The sequence below is a fragment of the Cynocephalus volans genome, chromosome 15 (assembly GCF_027409185.1).
Source record: "Cynocephalus volans isolate mCynVol1 chromosome 15, mCynVol1.pri, whole genome shotgun sequence".
Classification (NCBI taxonomy): domain Eukaryota; kingdom Metazoa; phylum Chordata; class Mammalia; order Dermoptera; family Cynocephalidae; genus Cynocephalus; species Cynocephalus volans.
Genome location: NC_084474.1, coordinates 26,709,295 through 26,729,811, shown reverse-complemented (window position 1 = coordinate 26,729,811; position 20,517 = coordinate 26,709,295). Strand labels below are relative to the sequence as shown.

Here is a 20,517-nt window from a genome sequence, read left to right as displayed (position 1 = left end):
GAGCTGGGAGAGGCAAGAGGTGCGAAAGGGCCTAGGGGATTATTCCAGCTTTTCCAGCAGCTTTTCTAAGAAGTCACGAGGGCCTAAAAGACGCAGTGTGGTGGTGGAGGTATTAATTGCCATAGTGTTTTCTTTATCAACTCAAGATCTTTGATTTCTAGTAAAATAGAATTTTGGAAATATCAGGCAGAATAGGACTAATTTGGGGGAATCGAGGACCTTAAATCCTGAAAAATAAGCATTTCAAAATCTTTTTTAGGAGGCCAACATGTTTAGGTACATTTGGCATGGGATTGGAGTATTAAATATTTATTCTTTTTCTCTTAACCAAAAATCCCTGCAGATGTTGGTGATCATGGAATTATTATTATTATTGTTATTGGTATTTTTAAAAGGTCAGGAGGAGCCTTAGAAATGATCTAGTTAGGGTATGGTAGATAGATTTTGTCTTGCCTGCCAACACCAATTCAACCGTGTTGAGAATAGCTGTTTGGAGAAATAACTGGCGGTGTTAAGAAGGACTTTAAAGATTCTAGCTTAAAGGAAAAGTGCCCTGCCACCTTCCCTGAGCACAATTTGGGAAAAGAAAACACATATGGGGTGTATTTGCCATCTTTGATCTAAACCTCTTATTTTACAGCCGAGGAAGCTGTCTTAGAGAGGTTTATGTGACTTTCTTGTTCATTGTTCTTTTTACTACTTCTTACCAAATGGAGCCCCGCTGTGACCTCCCTTCCCTGGCCTGGTGTGTACGTGTGTGTGCATACATGCTTGTGCGTCTGCACATGAGTGTGGGCGCATGTGTGCACGTGTGTTTAAATGGAGAAAATGAAGAGGGGCTAAATCTCTTTGTCTTCTAAATCTGTTAGGAATAGGGAATGGGCAGTCGGGAAGTCAGCTCAGCCCTTCTGGGTATCAGCTTCCTGACAGATCAGATGAGGCCGGCCAATGTCTAAGTGTCCTTCACAATTTGAAATACAGCCCTGGGAACCATACAGTCTCCCTCATGTCCTTTATGCATAGTAGGTACTCCATAGTCATTGGATTGAATTAAAATGGAACTTTCTCTGCGTGGGACAGCAGCATCTGGCCTTATCACGTTTTACAGGGAAGAGCAAGGAGCAAGGCACACAGACCCATCTTTGGACACTATTATTTTGGATTCTGTCTTTTTGATGAAATTTTGGTTTCCTCAATTATCCAAGTACTGAATTTTTAACCTTCTGATCTCTGGACATTTCATAGATGGTTAGCCCCTCTACCTGAAGGCTAAATCTCCTCAGGAGATTTGGAACAGAAGGAACATATGGAATTTGCCAAGCAGAAAATTTGAAGTCTTGGAGGGTAGTGAGGTCTCCCCCAGTTTATAATTCCCAAAGAACCCAAACTGCCTTTGGTGGGTCTGTCCCCTTGTTTGTGAAGAATTCCATTTGTGCTGTCCAGGACCAGCTATATAATTTGGAGGGTTCAGGGGATAAATGAAAACATAGGGTCCCCTGTTCAAAAGTTATTAAGGAATTCAAGGTAGCAACAGCAGAGCTTTAGCCAAGCGTGGGCCGTTTGTGACTACCCAGGTCGCTCCTGGGGAAGCCACCGTGGCTTCCACCCCATCCTCCCTGACAGCAACAAGGCCAATCCATGTTGAAATCATTCATCTGAGAATGTTCTATAATGCACTGACTTTGGGTCAATTTTATAAGTATGACTAATATTCAATCATGTGATTTGAGAGTGGGACTTGATTTTACTTGCAAGGAACGGGTGTACCATAAAAATTTGGTTAAGTTCATTTCTCTGAAACAGGTAAAGTTTAAACACCTTTTATTTCAAGAAATATTGCTTCTAGACTTTCCTGAAGCCAGAATTGTTCTATAAAAGTATCACAGAATATTATACAAGATTTAAAAAACACAGTATACTTCCTAATAACTTGAAATCTTTTTACAAAGCATCATTCATGACCATAAATATGTTTATTCTGTTTCAGCCAATGACACACACATATGATAAACAGCTAGTTAATTTTAACATATGTACAGAGTCTATGATAGACTTAAAGTTACCAAAGATTCAGCTATAACATGTTAAATTTTATGTAAAAGAGTTTACCTCAAACACTTAAAACATAATTTACCTAAGCGTTCAACAATTTTAAACAAGAAAAAGAAAACCATTGTTAAGATAAACAAGAAAGTCGTCTTGGGAAGGTGAATAATGTACTGATGACTCTCAGTGAGGTAATCCTTTTGCTGGTATTTAATACAAAAGAAGAATATTCTCAAGAATACAGATTTTCAAATGCAATTTTGGACCATCTTTAAATATAATCAGCACTTAGTAAAGGCCTTAAAAATAACCAGATAACACATAATAGAATTAACCTCCCTTATGGTGTGTTTAAATTATGGAACGTTCATGATATTTCACTGAAAAAAGTTCCTCATATAAATCCAAAACTAAATATATTTTCTCAGCACTTAAGCTTATTACTAACTGGGCCAAGAAAACAAAACAAAGATGAAAATAAAAGGTCTTCAGTCCTTTTCCTCCTGTCAAGAAAATAACCAAAATTTAGCAGTCTTAAGCATATGATGAACATCTTGAAGGTAGGCACAGGGAGAGCAGGCAATCTTTGTTTTGTTTATTTATTTTTACCACCAACATTATCAGCCATGCCTTTCTGCTAATCAATTTTAGCAAGTCGAGGTAAAACACATGCAGTATTTTCTGGCAAAGCATATGATCAACAATATGTGATCCATACTGTGTGTCGTCCTTGAGGGTCTGTTTGACTCTGTCACACTGAGAGTGAACAGTGAGACTGTGATAAGCCTGTAACAATAAAAAATAAGACTAACCAAGTCGATATGGCATTTTAACCTCAAAGTGCAAAATCATTGAAATAAAAATGACAGCATTGAAAAATTCCAGTGATTAAAAATGAATCAAAATGTCATACGCACGCAGGCAATAGACGTGTGTTGAAAGATTCACCGAGGATGTCAGGTTTTAGAAACTTAGAAAGGCACAATTCTAGCCATCTTGATTGGACAACATTTATATATGCATGTCCTTACAATGTTCAAAAGATAATACTGTTTTAGTACCAAACAAACAAAAAACAAAAACCAGAACACCCAGAAGTTCCCAACCTTTCTTTCTACTCTTGGTAAAGAGCGCACCACAGCAATGAGGCCCTGTGTGCACATCGCGTGCTCACACGCACGCTGACTTCCACTGCACAAATGCACCCAGGGGAGCTCAGAATGTTGGTAGCTATGATTGCCCTTATTAGTTTACAAATAAAAGTTAAAAAGAAATACTGTGTTTAGGGTAAGGTAAAAATCTCATCTAATCAGAGGAGAGCGGAGAGGAGGCACTGCCTTCTAGATGCCATAAGTCCTCCATTCTGTGATTCTCTTCCTTGGGCAACATCCTCGTCACTATGCTGGAATTAATAGGTGGCTCCACGGTGGACACATTGAACGTCTGATGAACAGGGGCACCATCAGGATGCACAGGAAGGTACAGCTGATCTTCAAACACATCCTCTCCTGGACTTCCGTCCTGGGGGAGTTCTTTCTGATGCCTGCTAGCAGGCTGCAGCCTGGGGTGGGGCTGGAACACCAGCTCTGTCATGCCATTGCCACTGAAATCGCTTTCAATGTGATTTATCTCTTCATGCGCCATCCACTTTTCAGTTTTACCATTCCTCCAGTGTTCAGAATTCAAATGATTAACCTCTGGAATGTCATTATTCCATTCAAGTTTATTCTCTGGGCTTAATGTTGGTCGGTTCAAATGCAGGGTTTGAAGGTCAGCTGGCAAGGCCAACTGAGGTGCTTCCCCAACCATATGACTTGGGTCTTCATCTGACTCAGCAGAGGCCATCTCTATTGGCACAGAGGGCACTGCAGAGATATCCGAGAACCCATCACGTTGAGCAGTTTTAGTCTTATTTGTTTTATTTTGCTCATAGTGACTGTTCAGCAGTGCAAATACTCTATCTACATCCTTCAAGTAATTAGTCCAGTCAACCAGACTAAGTCTGTAGTTTTGTCTGTACTCGTAGATGCTTTCATTCACACTGTATAAATCCTGCAGGCCTTGCCAGTTGATGTCTGCAGTGAGACTGGGCCAATTAACCTTCCCATCCATCCCATAACTGTCCTCTGTGAAAAGAGAGATGAAGGTGGCTCATTAGTGGAGAAAATGTTTCCTATTTATCTGGACAACCAATTTACATTGTTTTTATAGAGCAAATCAACTCAAAACATGACACTAAAAAGTATTTCCCCCTAGTAACTTGTTTTCAAGGAGTGGCCATAGGTTACAAAGGTCATTGAATGACAACAAGAAATTTGAAGAAAGATTAAATTTGTGAAAACTTCTATGACTAAGCACGGTTGGTGCTGGAAATGGCATTGTCGTATCAGTCAAGGGACTTATGCTTAATTCCTGGCTCTACTGAAGTCAACTCTGTAGCCAGGAGAGCAGGTAAGGGAGTCTCTCTGAGTCTTGATCCTTCATGTATCAAATGTGATAACAGCTGTGTGATCAGATCATTACTACTGTAAGTATTGGGTTGCTGGGTGAATGATGGATTTGAAAGTATTTTAATGTAACAGGCAATGCTTAGTACAATATTTTTATTTTATTTTCCCTGGCACTCAATATGCAAACAAACTTAAGTGCAGTTAAACTCTTCAAATCAAACGTTTGGATCTGTTATTTGACTGTGGGTTTATTTTGGTCTGCATCCTAGATAAATCTATGCCCTCGATAAATCAATCTTTGAGTAGCTTTCACATATGCAAAGAATGCACCAGCCTTCTCTCTTGCAGATCTTTCTTCATCTCCCAGATGACTACGGTCCTGCAGAAAACAATACTTGTTCTCTGTTTGTGCCCAAGGACCATTCAGAAAGAGGTGGCCTAGCTAAGTGTAATGAACTACCCACGAAGCAATACAGATCAGCAAGAAGAATTAGTAAAACCACATGAAACTCACACCCCCAGCATAGCTAGAAGATAGAGTTCTAAAATCTTCAGATTACCTGAAAGTAAAAGAAATTAATACTAAATCCTAGCAGAGTTGCATCGTGGAAAAGTAGACTTAAAAAATAACACAAATCTTTCCATGAACTTTTTGAAGTACCCTCATATGTCCCACTGTGACCTCAACCCCTGGGAAAACAATATGGAAGACAGAAGAGGTAAGTGAGGGGGGATCAAAGATTAATTTGAAGCCATCACTGGCAAGAACATCAACCTTACATATAAAATGCCATAAAGAGTCCTGGCAAGTCACAGCAGTGACGATGAGGAAGGGGTGTAGAAGTGTGCATGATTCCAGGGAAAAAGGATGCAAAGGAAGAGAGAAGCACCCTTTGGAAATTGAGTGGTAAAGGAAGAAGAAAGTGAAAGGGAGGAAATGTCAGGTCCTGGGGGGGGGGGGGAGGAAAAGCATTGGAGGAAACACAGCCTCTCCCACTCCCACCCCCGAATAATAATAAAATAAAAAGTGAAAGAGAAAGTATACATGGTTACCCTGACAGGAAAGGATCCTCTTAAACTAGGAATCTTGTAATTACTCCAAATCCTTCAAATAGAGGCAGCCTAAATCTATACAACATACTATAAAAGAAAATAGAAAACAAGAATAAAAAATCTTTCACTTTATGAAAATGCCCCTGCCAAAAAAAGCCATAATGGGAAGAAAGCCACGACATACCACTGCTAAGTAAATTAAATGTTTTCAATCAAGCATTTGAGGATGTGAAAACCATCTTAAATCAGAAATTAAAGTATGAATCAAGGGTCTTATATCCAGCCAAGCTCTCCTTCAAGTATCCAGGCTATAGAGGAACAGTTTGGAACACGTTCCTCTATAGAATGCAGGGGATACTGTATACATCAGTTCCTCCTGAGCCATCTTCTAGAGGATGAGCTTCGTTCAACCAAGAAATCACTGGGGAAGCTTCAGCAAAAGAATTCGTATGTGCATTTAATATATTTACGAGATCTAGAAGTAAAACAAAGGTAGAGGAAGGATGAAAAAATAATGTATGTGATTAATATGACAAAGTAAAAATAATGTGACTAAAAATGGGAAGAGAAGTAGGATGGATGAAGAGGATAAGTTTATGGAGTATGGTCCAGGTTGTAGCTGGGAGTCAAAGAATGCCATTAAAAACTGACTAAAGATATAATAAAAGGTTAAATAAAAACACAAGAATAAAAGGCATTAATAAGTATAAGTGCAAAGGCAATCAATTGGACAAAAATACAAATCTTACTAGGTTCCAAGGGGGAAAAGAGAGCAGCTATCTTTATAAATGAGAAACTAGAGAAGATGAAATGAGAAATACATAGAAACATAATAACAGGAGATATTCAGTCAAAGACAGGTCAAATGCACTAGAAATAAATAAGAATATTTATTGGAATACTATTGGAACTGCAAGTGGACCTGTGGGTGCACTGCCTCGTGGCAGCAATGCAGGGCTGGGCTGCATCTACACCCGTCCCTCTTGCCCCCTGTCAGGCACACAATGCCAACGAGAACTGTTCTGTCTGCCAGCAAGAGAGGCAGACAGAGACCACACACGGCTACGGGGAAGTTTTCCTTGGGGGAGGGCCCTGCACATAGCTGGCGAGTGGGTGACATTGGACCAATGCCGTATCTCAAGGGGCTGACATGGGTCTGACAGGAATAGACACTTACTCCAGACTGGGCTTTGCATACCCAGTGGTAGTTGCAAATGGTCAAAATACTATTCAAGGATTGGAACAGAAGATACTGTACCAGTTTGGACCACGAAGTTATATTTCTTCAGATCAAAGGGCACACTTTACAGCCCGTAGTGTCCAACAGTGGGCAGAGATCACATCGAATGGACATACCATGTTGCACGCCCTCCTCAGAGTAATGGTCCAATAGAGACTTGGAATGGGCAGTTAAGACATTTGCTATGTAAAATGGGAGTGATAAAGGCGTGAAGGGCTGGCTCACACACCTTCACACTCAACAAGAGGGGGGCTGAGGGGGGTCCTACTGAATAGATTTCTCTGCTTTTCAGGGGGATACGGAGAAGGGGTGGTAGGGGAGGACACTGGTGCGATTATGCAGTTCTTCTCCACGTCACCTCAACCTTCTCTTTTCTTGCCTGATGCAGTGGTCCCAGGACCAGGGTTGCAACTGCAGGTGTCAGAAGCAGGGATGATTGCTAAGCAAGAAACTGGAACTATATTTTAAAACTATGTCAGAGTTCCCAAGGGCCTGATGGGCCAAGTTGTGCCTTCTCTCCTTCTGGCAAAATTGGGGTTAACAGTGCCTGTGGCTGTATTGCTGGGTGCTAAGAGTAGCTACCCTGCCCTATCAGAATGGGAGTTGTGCTAGACTAGTGTTGTTGTCTGATGTCCAGAGCAGCACAGTGGCTGGACCTAATGTCCCTTCCAAAAGTGGAACAGCTGGGGCATAAATGGAGAGAAGGAGGAACAGCAGTGGAGGGTAAAGGAATGAATAAATGGGTTATGTAATGAGGGAAATCCAGTCTTACATTAACACCTCCAAACAGGCTCAGAGCAAGAGACAGTATTGTCTCTTAGCCCAGTTTTACCAGATGCCTGAAAGAGTGAAGCCATAGACTGCTGAGACCATTCCCTTGTGAAACCTAGCAAGACCCAATGGAAGCCTGCAAACCTGAGTGGCCTCACCCTGGGAGACATTTTCATATGACATGATAATTATTAATGGCAGAAAGGGATCCTAGTAATCTGCTAGTATCTTTTGACTTTTATGATCATTTTACTGTAAGGGGTCCATGGCCAGAGACCAGGGGGTTGACTGTGAGTGACATGACAAGAAATACATATTGGGTCTCTACCTTGATTTCTGATGCAGAGATCCCAAAACATCTGTAGTCTCCTGAGTGACAACAGTGTCTTTTTGTATGCTAATGAGATGACTAGGGGCCCCTAGATAGCTTTAGGGTGGGAGCTGGTCACCAGAAAGACCCAGGCATGATTGGAGGGTTGGAACTTTGAGCCCCACTGCTTCCTTCTGGAAAGAGGGCAGGGGCTAGAGATTGAGTTGATCACCAGCGGCCAAAGATTTAATCAATCGTGCCTGTGTACTGGAGCCTCTATAACCCTAACCCACAGGGTTCAGAGAGCTCCTTGGTCGGTGAACGCATCCACGTGCTATGAGGGTGGCCAACCCCAAATTCCGTGGGGACAGAAGCTTGTGCACTCAGGACCCTTCCAGACCTCACCCTACGCACCTCCTTATCTGGCTGTTCATTTGTATCATTTATAATATCCTTTATAATAAATTGGTAAATGTAAAACATCTCATTGAAATATACAAAATTAAAAACACAAGAAACTACCCTGCTTGCAGATCTCAATGAAAATAAATTTGAAAGCCTGGACCAAACAGATAATTGCTCAGGAAAATAGTTCATCAAAATTGACCCAGTAGAGATAGAAAGCTTAAACAGAACAATTTCTATAGAAGAAAAAGAAGTTATTAAAGAACTACTGTACAAAGAAGCACCAGGTCTATATGGTTTCACAGGAGAATTTTATCAAACCTTCAAAGAGAATCCTATAAACTGTTCCACAACAGAGAAAACCAAGAAAGACTTCCAAACTCTTTTTATGAAGCAAGTATAACATTGATGGCTGTGGTAGGCAGAATAATGAACCTTGCTACCCCCCAAAGCTGTCCATATCTGAATCCCCAGAAACTGTGGATATGTTACTTTACATGGCAAAAGGGACTTTGCAGATGTGGTTAAGTTATGGATCTTGAGATGGGGGGAGTCCCCTGGAGTATCCAGGTGGGGTCAATGTAATCACAATGGTACTTATAAAGGGAAAGAGAGGAGGGAGGGTCAGAGGAGGAGAGGGGATCCTGGAAAGAGGAGGAGGTGGCAGGAGGAGAGAAGGGGAGAGAGAGAGAGAGTGGTCTGAAGATTAGTTGCAATGCTGGTTTCAAAGATGGAGCAAGGGGCCACAAACAGGGGCCGCACTGGAAGAGGCAAGGAAATAGATTCTTCCCCTGAGCCCCCAGAAGGAACACAGACCTGCTGTCACCTTGATTTTAGCCCAGTAAGACCCATTTCTGACTTCTAACCTCATAATATAAGAGAATACATTTGTGTTGTTTCAAGGCACAGTGGTAATTTATTACAGCAGCAGTAAGAAGCTAATACAATACCTAAAATATAATACTAGCTTAAACAAGAAGAAACTTACAGACTGACATCATCTATAAATATGGTATAAAAATCTTAAATAAAATATTAGTGAAAAGAATTCAATATTATATTAAGAAAATAACACACAGTGACCTAGTGGGATTTATTCCAGGAATTAAAGATTGAGTCTTTCTTAACAAATCTATTAATATAATGCACCATATTAATAGAGCTAAACAGAAAAATTATATGAACATCTCCATAGATGATGAAAAAGCATTTTGACAAACTCAACACTCACTAATGATAAAAGCATTAAAAAAATTGATGGCCATTTCCATAATGTGATTAAAGTATATATAACTTAGTCCTTAAGCCTAAAAGTGTTTAATGGGGGGATCCTAAAAGCATTTTTACCAAGATCAGAAACAAGGTAACATTCTACTGGAAGAATTAGTTCATTCAATTAGACATATCTCTATATATATGTAGGTACAGGAATAGATGTCAATATATGCGTGTGTATATCTTAACACTTTCTATCCACCAGAGGGGTCTAGATGCAAAGACACCTCAGCAGCAATTTTATACACCTTGAACTCAGATCTTGGTGTCCAAATGTCATCCCCCTCTAAAAGGAACTGGAGCCCTTTGAAGACATGGCTGATTCCAGGTGTGAGGTGGCAAAAATACAAGATGAACCTGGAATGTATTGTTAGTCCAGAAGCATGAAGTGGTCAAAAAATGATGGGGACACTCCAACAGTGCACAGAAATCACCTGAAGGTACACCAGTGGCCAAATCTGAGACAGTTCAATCATCAAAATAAATAATGATAGCAAAAAAATATTCATGGAATAAAACGATGATTTATGAGTCCACACCAATATAAATAAATGAATAGGGGAAATGGGACATCTCTTCTTTTTTTTTTTTTTTGGCAGTTTGGCTCATACGGGGCCAGCTGAAGCCTTGATCTTGGTCTTATAAGACTACACTCTAATCAGCTGAGCCAACCAGCCAGCTGAGGGGAATATCTTCTTTATGGTAGAATACCATCTAAGAAATGTAGGAGGAACAATAGAGTTGGAGAAATCACCATTTTGCAGCCATCATGTTAATTATGAATGATTCAGGTAAGAACCATGAGTGCCTGCAAAAGCCAGTAGATGAATTGCTTAGTAATTAAAAAAGGAAAAACAGTAATTTTATAGTACATTAACCTAGCAAACACCACCACAGCCAAATAATCAAAGGTAATACTACCAAACAGATGTCATACAGCTCCTGACAAGATATCCTGGGGCACAACATTACTTTTGTGGTATTCCTGCCAAAAATGCACAACTTTAGTCCAATCATGATTAAACATCAGACAAACCCCAATTGAGGGACATCATACAAAGTAACTGGCCTGTATTCTTTAAAATGTCATGACTGACTATGAAAAGTTGAGGAACCGTTCCAGATGAATGGAGTCTTAAAGAGGTGACAATTTACTGCAATGTGTGTGGTTCTGGACTGGATCCCAGGTCAGAAAAACAAAAACAAACAAAACAAAACAAAAATATAAATATGACATTATTGAGAAAATTGGCAACATTTGAACATGGAATGTGGATAATAGTATTATATCAATGTTAAATTGTTTGATTTTGGTAAATGTACAACAGTTACTTAAGGATATTTTTGTTCTTAGAAAAAACATACTAACGCATTGATATATATAAAAGGGTATGACATCTGCAAATTATAGGCAAATAATTCAGAGTAAAAAATGGTGTGTGTGTGTGTGTGTGTGTGTGTGTGTGTAAAAAGAAAGAGTGAGAGAACAGAGGAAATGATGAAGCAAATGGGGTAAAATTTCTTGGAACTGTTCTTGCAACCTTTCTGTAAATGTAAAGTTATATCAAAATAGAAAGTTAAGAAACTTATTAGATAGTAGAACCTAAATTTTCTGTGTCTGTCCTGGTTTCTGCCAGTCTTCAGATCACAAAAGGAAACCTTTTCTCTTGGGCCATTCTGCAGTTCTTTATTTGGAGAAGAAAGGTGTGGATAGGTTTGTTCTGAAAAGCAAATTTTTGGAATAAATATAGATGATTTCAAATTACAGGTAATTCTCACTGGACCTGGGAAACAGAAAGGTTGTGAAATTACAAAGAGAAATTCAAGAACATACCCAGGTCTCAAGCTGAGTCACATTTCTTTCTGGATGACACTTATTTACTTTTAAAGACATGACCATGCGATTATATCGTGCTGCATTCTACAGATGTGTAACTTAGAGATCACGCATGCGTGGAATTTTAACTCCTCCTGGAGCAGTGTTCTAATCTGCAAGCGCTAACACATCATAAGAAGCAGAAAGACTTGTTTCTGTAGACACAATCCTGCCGGCTTCTTTGGCCTGTCCTCTTCTCTCTTCCCATATCACCTCTGCCCTTGAAACAAGTACAATCTCCTGAAAGTGCCAGGCTCTCTCCTTCTCAGCCCTGGTCTTGATTCTAGCATGGGCCTGCGGCCTCATCGTCCTAGTCTGCCTTCAGCCTTCAAGATTAAACTTAAGCATCCTCCCCTCCTGAAACCTTCCTTGTTCTTCCTCAGGGTTTCCTCGGCACTGTGCAAACCCCTCCATCACAGCGTCCACCTGTGCCTGATTCTGGCTACCTGTGCTCAACAGCAAACGTCGAATCTCACCTGCCTAGGCATCTACAGCCTCCAGAGGCAAGTGATGGGTCAAGCAGAAAATCATAAAGCATTAGAGTTTGTTGTTTGTTGCTACCTGGCAGGAGATTTTAGTTGACGTTGTTGTTCTTCCTCAAGTTTCAGTCTTAATGGTACTAATTTAATTATCAAAATTAACAGAGCCTGATACGGCACCTGCATTAATATGTCCGTTCCTTTCCTCAAAGCCCTTCCATGTTTTCTTGGGCGCTCCGTTTGAATGTTTTTCTGAAGGTATAGCGTTAACAATATTTGAGCCGAAGTCGGCATGCATTTTGAGTGTTTTCATGCTGCTTGAAACATAACATGTTTTAGCTTGAAATGAAGTTTGATTTAGTCTCTAAAATGTCAGAGACTGATTTTGCTGTCCTGCATGGTATCCAAAAGCCAATCATAAATACCTATATATAGGCTTTTTCTAGGCATAGAAGATTATAAATTTCTAACGTACATAATTTTATTGATGAATTGCAGAAATAGCTACTTGTTGCACATATAAAAGGCAATGAACTTTTAACTATGAAGGAAGTGCAGAAATATAAACACATAATATATATCATTTATCTATAGGTGAATAATTTTGTGTAGTCAGTAGCTGATTATAAAATACTTGCTTATTAGTAAATGCATATAACTTTCCCTCTTAATACTTAATCGGTAATAAAAATTGCTAATTTTCTTACCTATTAACATGAAGGTAAATGTACTTTTTTTTTTTTTGGTGGCTGGTCAGTGTGGCGATCTGAATCTTTGACCTTGGTGTTATCTATTAATGTTAAGGTAAATGTCCTTCAAAATTTCTGGGCTCTTAAATATAATTTATCTCTCACTATTCAAATTTATTAAACATCAGTCATAGAATAACATTAATTTAGAGCTTACTTTTCAGGTATTATCTCATGTGGTAATTCTTATGCATTATTATGTATATGTACTATTAGCACCTTTTTACAGATGAGGAAATTAAGTCATAATAAAAGAGGTTAAATAAATTATCCCAGAAAACCAGTGTGGTGTAGAGATTAACAGCCCCTGCTAGAACCAGACTCCCTGGGTTTGGGTCCCTATTCCACCACTTATCAGCTGTATAATCCTGGGAAAGTTACTTAGTCTCTCTGTGACTCAATTTCCTCATCTGTAAAATGGGGATAATAATAGTACTGACCTCACAAGGTTATTACGAGGGTTAACTGAGTTAATATATATAAAGCACTTAGGAGAGTGCTAGAGCACAGTAAGTTACATAATACTGTTAGCAAATGGTCCCCAAATTGGGATGTAATGGAGACAGAACTTGAACCCAATCTTACCCACAAAGCTGTTTTTACAACTATTTGTGTCACCTAATCTGATCAACCCAAATCATCTCATAGTATTTCTCTCAGTTTAACACTTGCATGTTTCACTATTACTCTCAGGACAAAGATCACATTCTTTGATGAAGCATATAACTAGGGTGACCACATTTTCTGATTTGCCTGGGACAGTCCCAGTTTATGGCTGTGTTACTGCCATCCTGTTCAGGGCAGCATTTGTCCAGAATTTTTGAAATTTTAATTAAGAAAAAAGTTTTAAATACAAGTATTTTATAGATCCACTGACCAATTCCTTGGTCAGTAAGTATGAGGGTACTTCAAAAAGTTCAAGGAAAAATGGAATTAAAAGATAATACGAATCTTTCCATGAACTTTTTGAAGACCCTTCAGACATATACCAAAATTTATATGATTGTAATTATTTTTAGTACCCCTCCCCCATGGTCAAAAACATTCCTGTTTGGAAGATGAATTATATTGTCAGCTACATAAAACACTTCATAAAATGGGCTATGTTTACCTCCTCAGCTCTTTTCCCTTCACTTGTACTCTCACTGAACTGATCAAAGTCCCCCAATGAATGAGGCATAAATGCCACCTTCTTTGGAAGCTTCTTTTGATTCCTTGGCGTTGTGTTAGGGGCCCTGCCATGTCCCTGTGGAAGCACTCTGCATCGTGTGTGATCACTATGGCACCTGACCATACTCTCCTTGAAGGCAGCAACTTGCGCAGAGGTGGTCATTTAGATTCTTTCTGTCTTTATTTGTTGAGTGGATGAATGAAGATAAATTTTTCCCTATCATCTCTCCCCTATATATTGCAACTGATTAAAAGTAAATTTCATCCCTCAGCTTGCAGAGGATCTTAATGAGTTCTGCAAATGTTACACTTCAGTTTCTTCTTCTGTGGCACAAGAAACAAGGCACTTGGAGTGGAATCACTACTGGAAAAGTAAGAAAAAATGATGAACATTCTCTGAGAGCTTAGCCTAACCCAAAGTCTGACTCTAACTCTGACCAGGGTGGCTGTTGTCACCCCCACTGCCTCCCCAGTCTCCTGGCTAGAGGTGGAGCTTCGGCTGCATTCCAGCGTCTGACTCTCCATGGCTCACCTCTGTGCAGGGGCACACCACACAACTGCACGCAGTGGCCCTGGCTATCACTGACACCCTAACCATCTTGACTCCAAGTCTCCTTGTCACCTAGGAGGCTGACCCCACCTCCAGACCTTTGACCCCAAACCCCGATCTTGCCTTATCTCTTGTGTGAGCACCTGAAGGAGAAAAATCCTACAGTGCTAGCAAGGCAGCTTAAAAATAAGACGGAGCTCCTCAGATGTGGCAGAGAGAAGAGAACCAGGGGAAGCTTTGGTAGAGCAACATAGAGCAGGGCAGGGAAGGTTTGTTTCTTTCTTCTCATCTCAAGACGTCAGGCAGCTCAGAAAATGGACTTGTTTGCCCATGAGTAATGATAGAGATGGTGGTGGTGCTGTCAAATATCTTTTCCTTTCTTATATAATATACTAGCATCCTTTGGAAATTAATATTACTTACTATTCCCTTTCACACAGTGTTTCATTCATGTAAATGTTCTGTATCCCATATTATACTTTACTAATAATACCACTCCCTGGAGCTAGCTAAATGCCAGACTCTGTTCTGAACATGCTCAGCAGCGAGGCCAGGATCTGGACCCAAGAAAGACGGGCTTCAGCGTCCACACTCCTAACCATAGTGCTACCCAGCCTCTAACACACAGCTGTGCCACCCACAGTCATCTTTGGCAGAAACTGTTGCTGTGGGGGAGACGAGTCAAAACAAGCAAACGCACTGTGGACAGAACACGGTTGCTGAGGGTGGAGCTGTGGTCTGCTGGCCTGGAGGGCTGGGAGCAAAGGGTCAGGAGAAGCAGCCCTGCCACAGTCAAGCTGCCAAGAGCTGACCGTCTGCCCCACACAGCCGCTGGACCCGCAGCCATGGCTGCCAGGAGCTCTTCTTGGATGTCAACAGGCAGCAGCTTCAGCTTTCACATGCAATGGAAAAATGAACATCCCAGCAAGCAACCTGTTGATCCTACTCTATTTTGCAACACAGTTAGAAGTTATGGCTTTTAGCTCAAGCCAAAAATTATTTCCTGATTCATGGGTGCCACTTTCTGAGCTGTGCCCTTAACTCTGAGCTTGTCCTAACTGGAAAATGAGCAGTGTGAGTAAGCAAAGCATCTCAGCCGTCCCTATCTGATGCACATACCACAGGGGACAAGAAAAACAAGAAATTGAATAGGGGACAGATTGCTTTTTGAAGACCTTCTAAATAAATCTGAAGATTAATTTTTGAAAATTCACAAAAAAGAAGGCAGTTGAAAAAGTCCATCTTGTACAAGATAAATTCTCTAAAATACTCTGTTGAATTTTCAAATTTCAAATTCTTCAGGTCTGGTTATCATTCCTCTCAAAGTCTTTTGTACTCTTTCATGATTAAAAGTACATTTTAATTAGTTTTCTAAAACTACCAAAATCTTAAACAATTAAGGCTTCCGAAACCCTGTAAGTTGTGCTATCCATTCCTGGAGGGCTTTGCACTGGTGAACACCATCTGGAGGTGGCCGTTTTACAGGTAGTTCTACACGAGTGGCTTGTTTTCATCTGTCCTGTTTAATCCAACAAGACACAATGCGCATGTAAGGCGACATCAAACACTGCACTTAGCTGCCCAGTGAGTTTCCAGGTGTGACTAGGCAAATGCTCTCCTAGTAACACGCATCAAGGTTTCCTGTCTGCAACAGGGATATCAACGGAAAGATGGCCTGCCTTATGGATTACGAATGGTCAAGGCTGGAAATGCCAGTTATTTTGAGTTATAAAGTACACTTAGATTTGCCCTATGTTAAGGATCTTAGAAGAAGGAAAAAAAGCAACAGTCATGTCGCCCCTGCATACAAGCTTTCAACCATTAAAGTCATCGAGGCTGTGTCAAATGACCTCAGAAACAATTGATTCTTCGGCCCTTTGAGTGGTGGTGGCCGGAATCAGGAAAGGGGAGAGTCTCAGATGCTTGCAATTTAATTACACCCCGAGTGCAGTTAAACATTCTTCATTTCAAAGTTGTCCAGAGATGACTTCATGGAGAATACTCTCTGATTCAGCTCTGACCAGGGTCTTAAATAACCCATTAATACCTTTTTACCTCTTTCATGACAGGAATAAAAGGACACTAGACTGAAAATCCCTTAGCTGTAAAATTGAGTGCATCATAAGATAACCATAAAGCCAATATTCAGTGTTAGGTCCATTTATAATGTCCCACTCTGGAAATGTCTTAATGAGATCCATGGGAAGCAGGCAAAATAGCCCTGGTGTATGGGATGTCACCTCTGTAGCCCATACTCCAGGGGAGACAAGCTTAGGAGTGGCTCCTTCTGCTCTGTTATGTGTGCTGGGGGTGACACAGGTGCTGTGGGGCAGATGGAGGAAAGGAAAGAAGAAAGGTGAGAGAGAAGAGAAAAAGAAGAGATCTAGACATGGCTATAAAATGTCCTTAAAAGTCCAGCTGTCTTTGTTTTGTCTGTTTGTTTATATCTTTCCTATTGCCTTTCCTATTGTCATTTAGCATCTAGTTGGACCAGTGAGCTGCCCTCTAAAAGAGGAACACAAGGCCATAGCTCAGGAGGCGGGAGGGGGTGCCCCGGGATGGTGATACTCTTTTGCTTCTCTGAGAAGACAGTATTGTGGCTGACACCAATGAAGTCCATGTTTTTTGGTCGAGTTTCTCTCCCAAGCAGATTTATTAACTAAGACGTTGACACATCCAGCTGAGGTGGTAAGGACAGTCCTTACCTCTCCCACATGGCAGGTTTCTGATAGACCTGCCTGAGGTCTCCACTTAGAGTAGAAAAGAAGCAATGGCTGACATTGCAGGGTGACCAAGTGACATGGCCACCAGGTGTCTGGATCGCCCCTCCAGAGCACAGTGAGGTAGGAGAGATGGGTGGGGGTTGAAGGGGATAAGATGACAGGCTCAGGGTTGTTTCTAAAGTTTTGTGTGTCAGTCACTACTGTCTTGGTGCTAGATCGAGACCTTTCTGAGTGCCTTGGGTCCAGAGAGCCTGCTTCTAACCCCCAGCGTCTTCTCTTCATGCACCCCACCCTGCAGAGCCTCTGAATCACACTTATGGCCGCTGCTTCTCACCACCAGTTTACTAATGACCACTAACATGAAAGCTCCTTCTGTTTTCTCCAACTTTGGCTTTAGAATGCTCTTAAAATTCTCCTTAGTCTTTTTGTGCCTTCGAAATTAGAATTTAACAAAAATCTCTAACTCCTTTCCATGAAGCCTCCCCACCAAATCAACATGTAAGCACTAGAAAGAAAACAAATCTCCCACCCTGTCCCGGGGCTCCCACAGGCCATTCTGGCTTCTCCTTTCACATCATTCCATGCTTAAAAGCATCACCCAACAAGCAAACAAGCACGGGAGTGAGTAATGCTCTGAGAGACATCGTGTTGGACAGTGAGCTGGTTTAAAAGCAGAATGACAGATCTGTAACCAGTGACAACATGGCAGAGAATGTTGTTAGAACAAGCATGCACCCCAAGCTATGGTCCATGCTACATGGTAAGAAATAGAAATTAGTTGAAATGACTGGATCATGCAATTATTGAGAAAGAAGCTGCCGAGGAGAATAAAAAAGTGTGAATACCTGTGTAGGTCATAGCTTCCTCCATCTTTATTTCCTGATATAGGAAAATACAAGAGTAATTTATGTTAGCTTTAGAACTCATACAACCACTCACTATGTAGTTTTCCATGCATCACATCTAAATCCTAGAAAGAAACATATTGTGTTAAATACAGACATGCTGAAGTCCAACAGAGATTTTCTATTAGACAGGTTCAAAATGAGGATTGAAAGCTATAAATAAAAAGGTCTAAAATTAAAAATACATGAGTTCACATGAAAAAATGGGCAGGAGTGAGAAAGGGCGGAGAGCCCACTTAAAAGCAGCAAGGAAAGTACTTCCAGAAGTCTATGTAATTCTCAGTAAATGTTGAATTTTGGTTAAAAACACTTGAAAAGAAACAGGCCAATACTAATTTTCGTTAGGAATAGTCTAGAAGGTGGAGAAGATGACTTGAGGCGTAACAGCATAACTGGCTCCACCTGGTGTGTGATTTCACCTCCGAGAGACTCAGATTTCACTAAGTAGAGCTGTTACATCATCACCAGCAAGTGCTACGTTCTGTGTGGAGAAATATCCGGTGTAATATTTCTAGTGCCTCTAATAGTTGGTTTAGATTCCAAGCCTCTGTGAGCTCTTTTTTCTTTCTTTCTTTCTTTTTTTGTAAGATTTGAGGAAAAAGATCAACAGATATTTGAAGCAGGATATTTGAAAAGCTGAGAGGGGTCAATGACCGAAAGACCTATTTTGCAAGTCCAGTCCTCTCTTGGCCTGCAGCTAGTTCCACTAAGTGTTAATTGAGAAGTGTTGATTGAGAATGACAGGTGGCCTCTCTCACAGGACTGGTATTTTCTTATGGGGCTCCCATAGCTCAAAAGCCTTTAGGACTCTACAATGGGGGAAATGATAGGCAGTGATGTTAATCATTTTGGGATGGGAACCCCTGCCCCTCCAAGTCACATGACCAGAGAGCTGCCCACTTTTATTGCTGATGATATTGGCTTTGTGTAGTACCCGCTGAGACACAGGCTACTAAAGACCCTGGGAAAACCCAGCTGCATAACAAAGGGTTCCTACAAATGGCTCCGGCTCCAAAAGCCTGTGGGTCCAGCTCCTCACCCTTTTGGGGTTGGCATGCCGTGCCAATGTCCATGTTCTTGCCAGCTCCAGTTCTTTCTCCTTCCTCTTATGGACAGCTGGCATTTACATTTCTATATAAATTAGGAGACAATCAGGAAAGAGCTGGAACCAACACTGAAAAGAGCTACGTCCTCATGAGCCGAAGGAGAAATAAGTTAGTTTAACACTGCCGAGCAGAGAAGGAAAATCTGGCTGATTCCTTGCAGACCCTCTTATACTTAGAGATCCCATGTTAATGAACTGCTCAAATATCTCTAGTTTCAGGTGGGAAATATAGGCACAAGGACTCTAATTCACTGTGTCATGGGCAGGGATCCAATTGGGGGAGCTCTAACTGTGAGGGTAGAAATAGGACTTTGCATGTTTCCATCTAAGTTCTCTTAAAAAAAGAGAATATCCTGGTTAACTTAGAGTGTATCTTATCACTGTGGACAGCAACAACAAATAAATCCCCAAAGCTGTCAGCTCATCTTCCATGAGAGGCTTCTACCAGGAATCAAGGTTTACAATAGAATGGACCTGTGGGAGAGACTGGAAGGAAAGGCTCACCAAATCTTTTGGTGGATTAAGTTTTTCATTAGTGCACCCAGACCTAAACTTAGAGATCAAATTATGTTTGGAATTGCCTGAAATATCACCCCGTAAGTATCCTAAACTATATGTTTCTACACATGTAAGTATTTCAAAGGTAGAAAACTTGGTAACACAAAGAATTTTCCAGGTAATATATAAAAAATGATATTTTTTTCCTTACCAACTTCCAGGCCCTTAGGTCTTGGGTTGCACTGCTTATACCCTTGACAGCTTCTGAGCTCCATCAGTTGTACGTGTAGCTGATTCAAAATGCCCCGTTCTACCGTGTGCACGGTATTTGTGAGCTATGGGATGAGGAGAACAGGATAATATATTTAAGCTCATGTTCTCACTATCCTATTTTCAATGAACTTCATAAAATAAAACATATTGTCTTACCTGATAAGGATCTGTATTCATATCAAAATACTCCAAAAAGCCAGTAGCAAACTCGCAGAAAAGAAAATTATGCGTCTCATTAACTGTACGCAAACACCAGTAAGTGTTATTGTTAGAACTCGTGCAAGCACAGAAAGATCCCACTGTTGGGTAAAAAGAAAAACAAAATAAAACAAAAAGAACTGAAAACCTTAGGCAGGCTAGCTATTCCAACGTTTCCTTATCTTTAAACTTTAAGGTTCACATTTTCTTTCTTATCAATACTGTGATGTGATTTTATTTAATTAATTACTTACTTACTTACTTAATTAATTCTTTCAAACAAGACAGGCAATGCTTTATTTGGATTACCAACAACAACGCTTTACAGAAAGGGAACCATAACATTATACAACAAAGTATAGCTGTAAAATCTCAAACGAGACAGACAATGCTTTATTTAGATCACCAAAAATAACTTTTCAGAGAGGAAACTGTGACAGG

At 40.5% G+C, this 20,517-nt stretch overlaps 1 protein-coding gene across 6 annotated transcripts in view; it reads right to left on the bottom strand.

The window, feature by feature from the left end:
* Nucleotides 1–2,412: 2,412 nt before the first annotated feature.
* Nucleotides 2,413–20,517, bottom strand: part of SULF1 (sulfatase 1) — a 155,988-nt gene continuing 137,883 nt past the window's right edge. For 2 of the 6 annotated variants that reach the window (XM_063079111.1, XM_063079113.1), the window contains 4 exons: nucleotides 20,035–20,177; nucleotides 19,817–19,940; nucleotides 17,943–17,976; nucleotides 4,057–4,172 (listed from right to left, as the gene is read on the bottom strand). In XM_063079111.1, the coding sequence (XP_062935181.1) occupies nucleotides 4,142–4,172; nucleotides 17,943–17,976; nucleotides 19,817–19,940; nucleotides 20,035–20,177 (332 nt within the window). In that variant the 3' untranslated portion in view covers nucleotides 4,057–4,141. Of the gene's footprint in view, nucleotides 4,173–11,253; nucleotides 11,335–17,815; nucleotides 17,977–19,816; nucleotides 19,941–20,034; nucleotides 20,178–20,517 lie in introns of those variants that run through there. The other 4 variants (XM_063079110.1, XM_063079109.1, XM_063079112.1 and 1 more) reach the window with 3 other exon arrangements.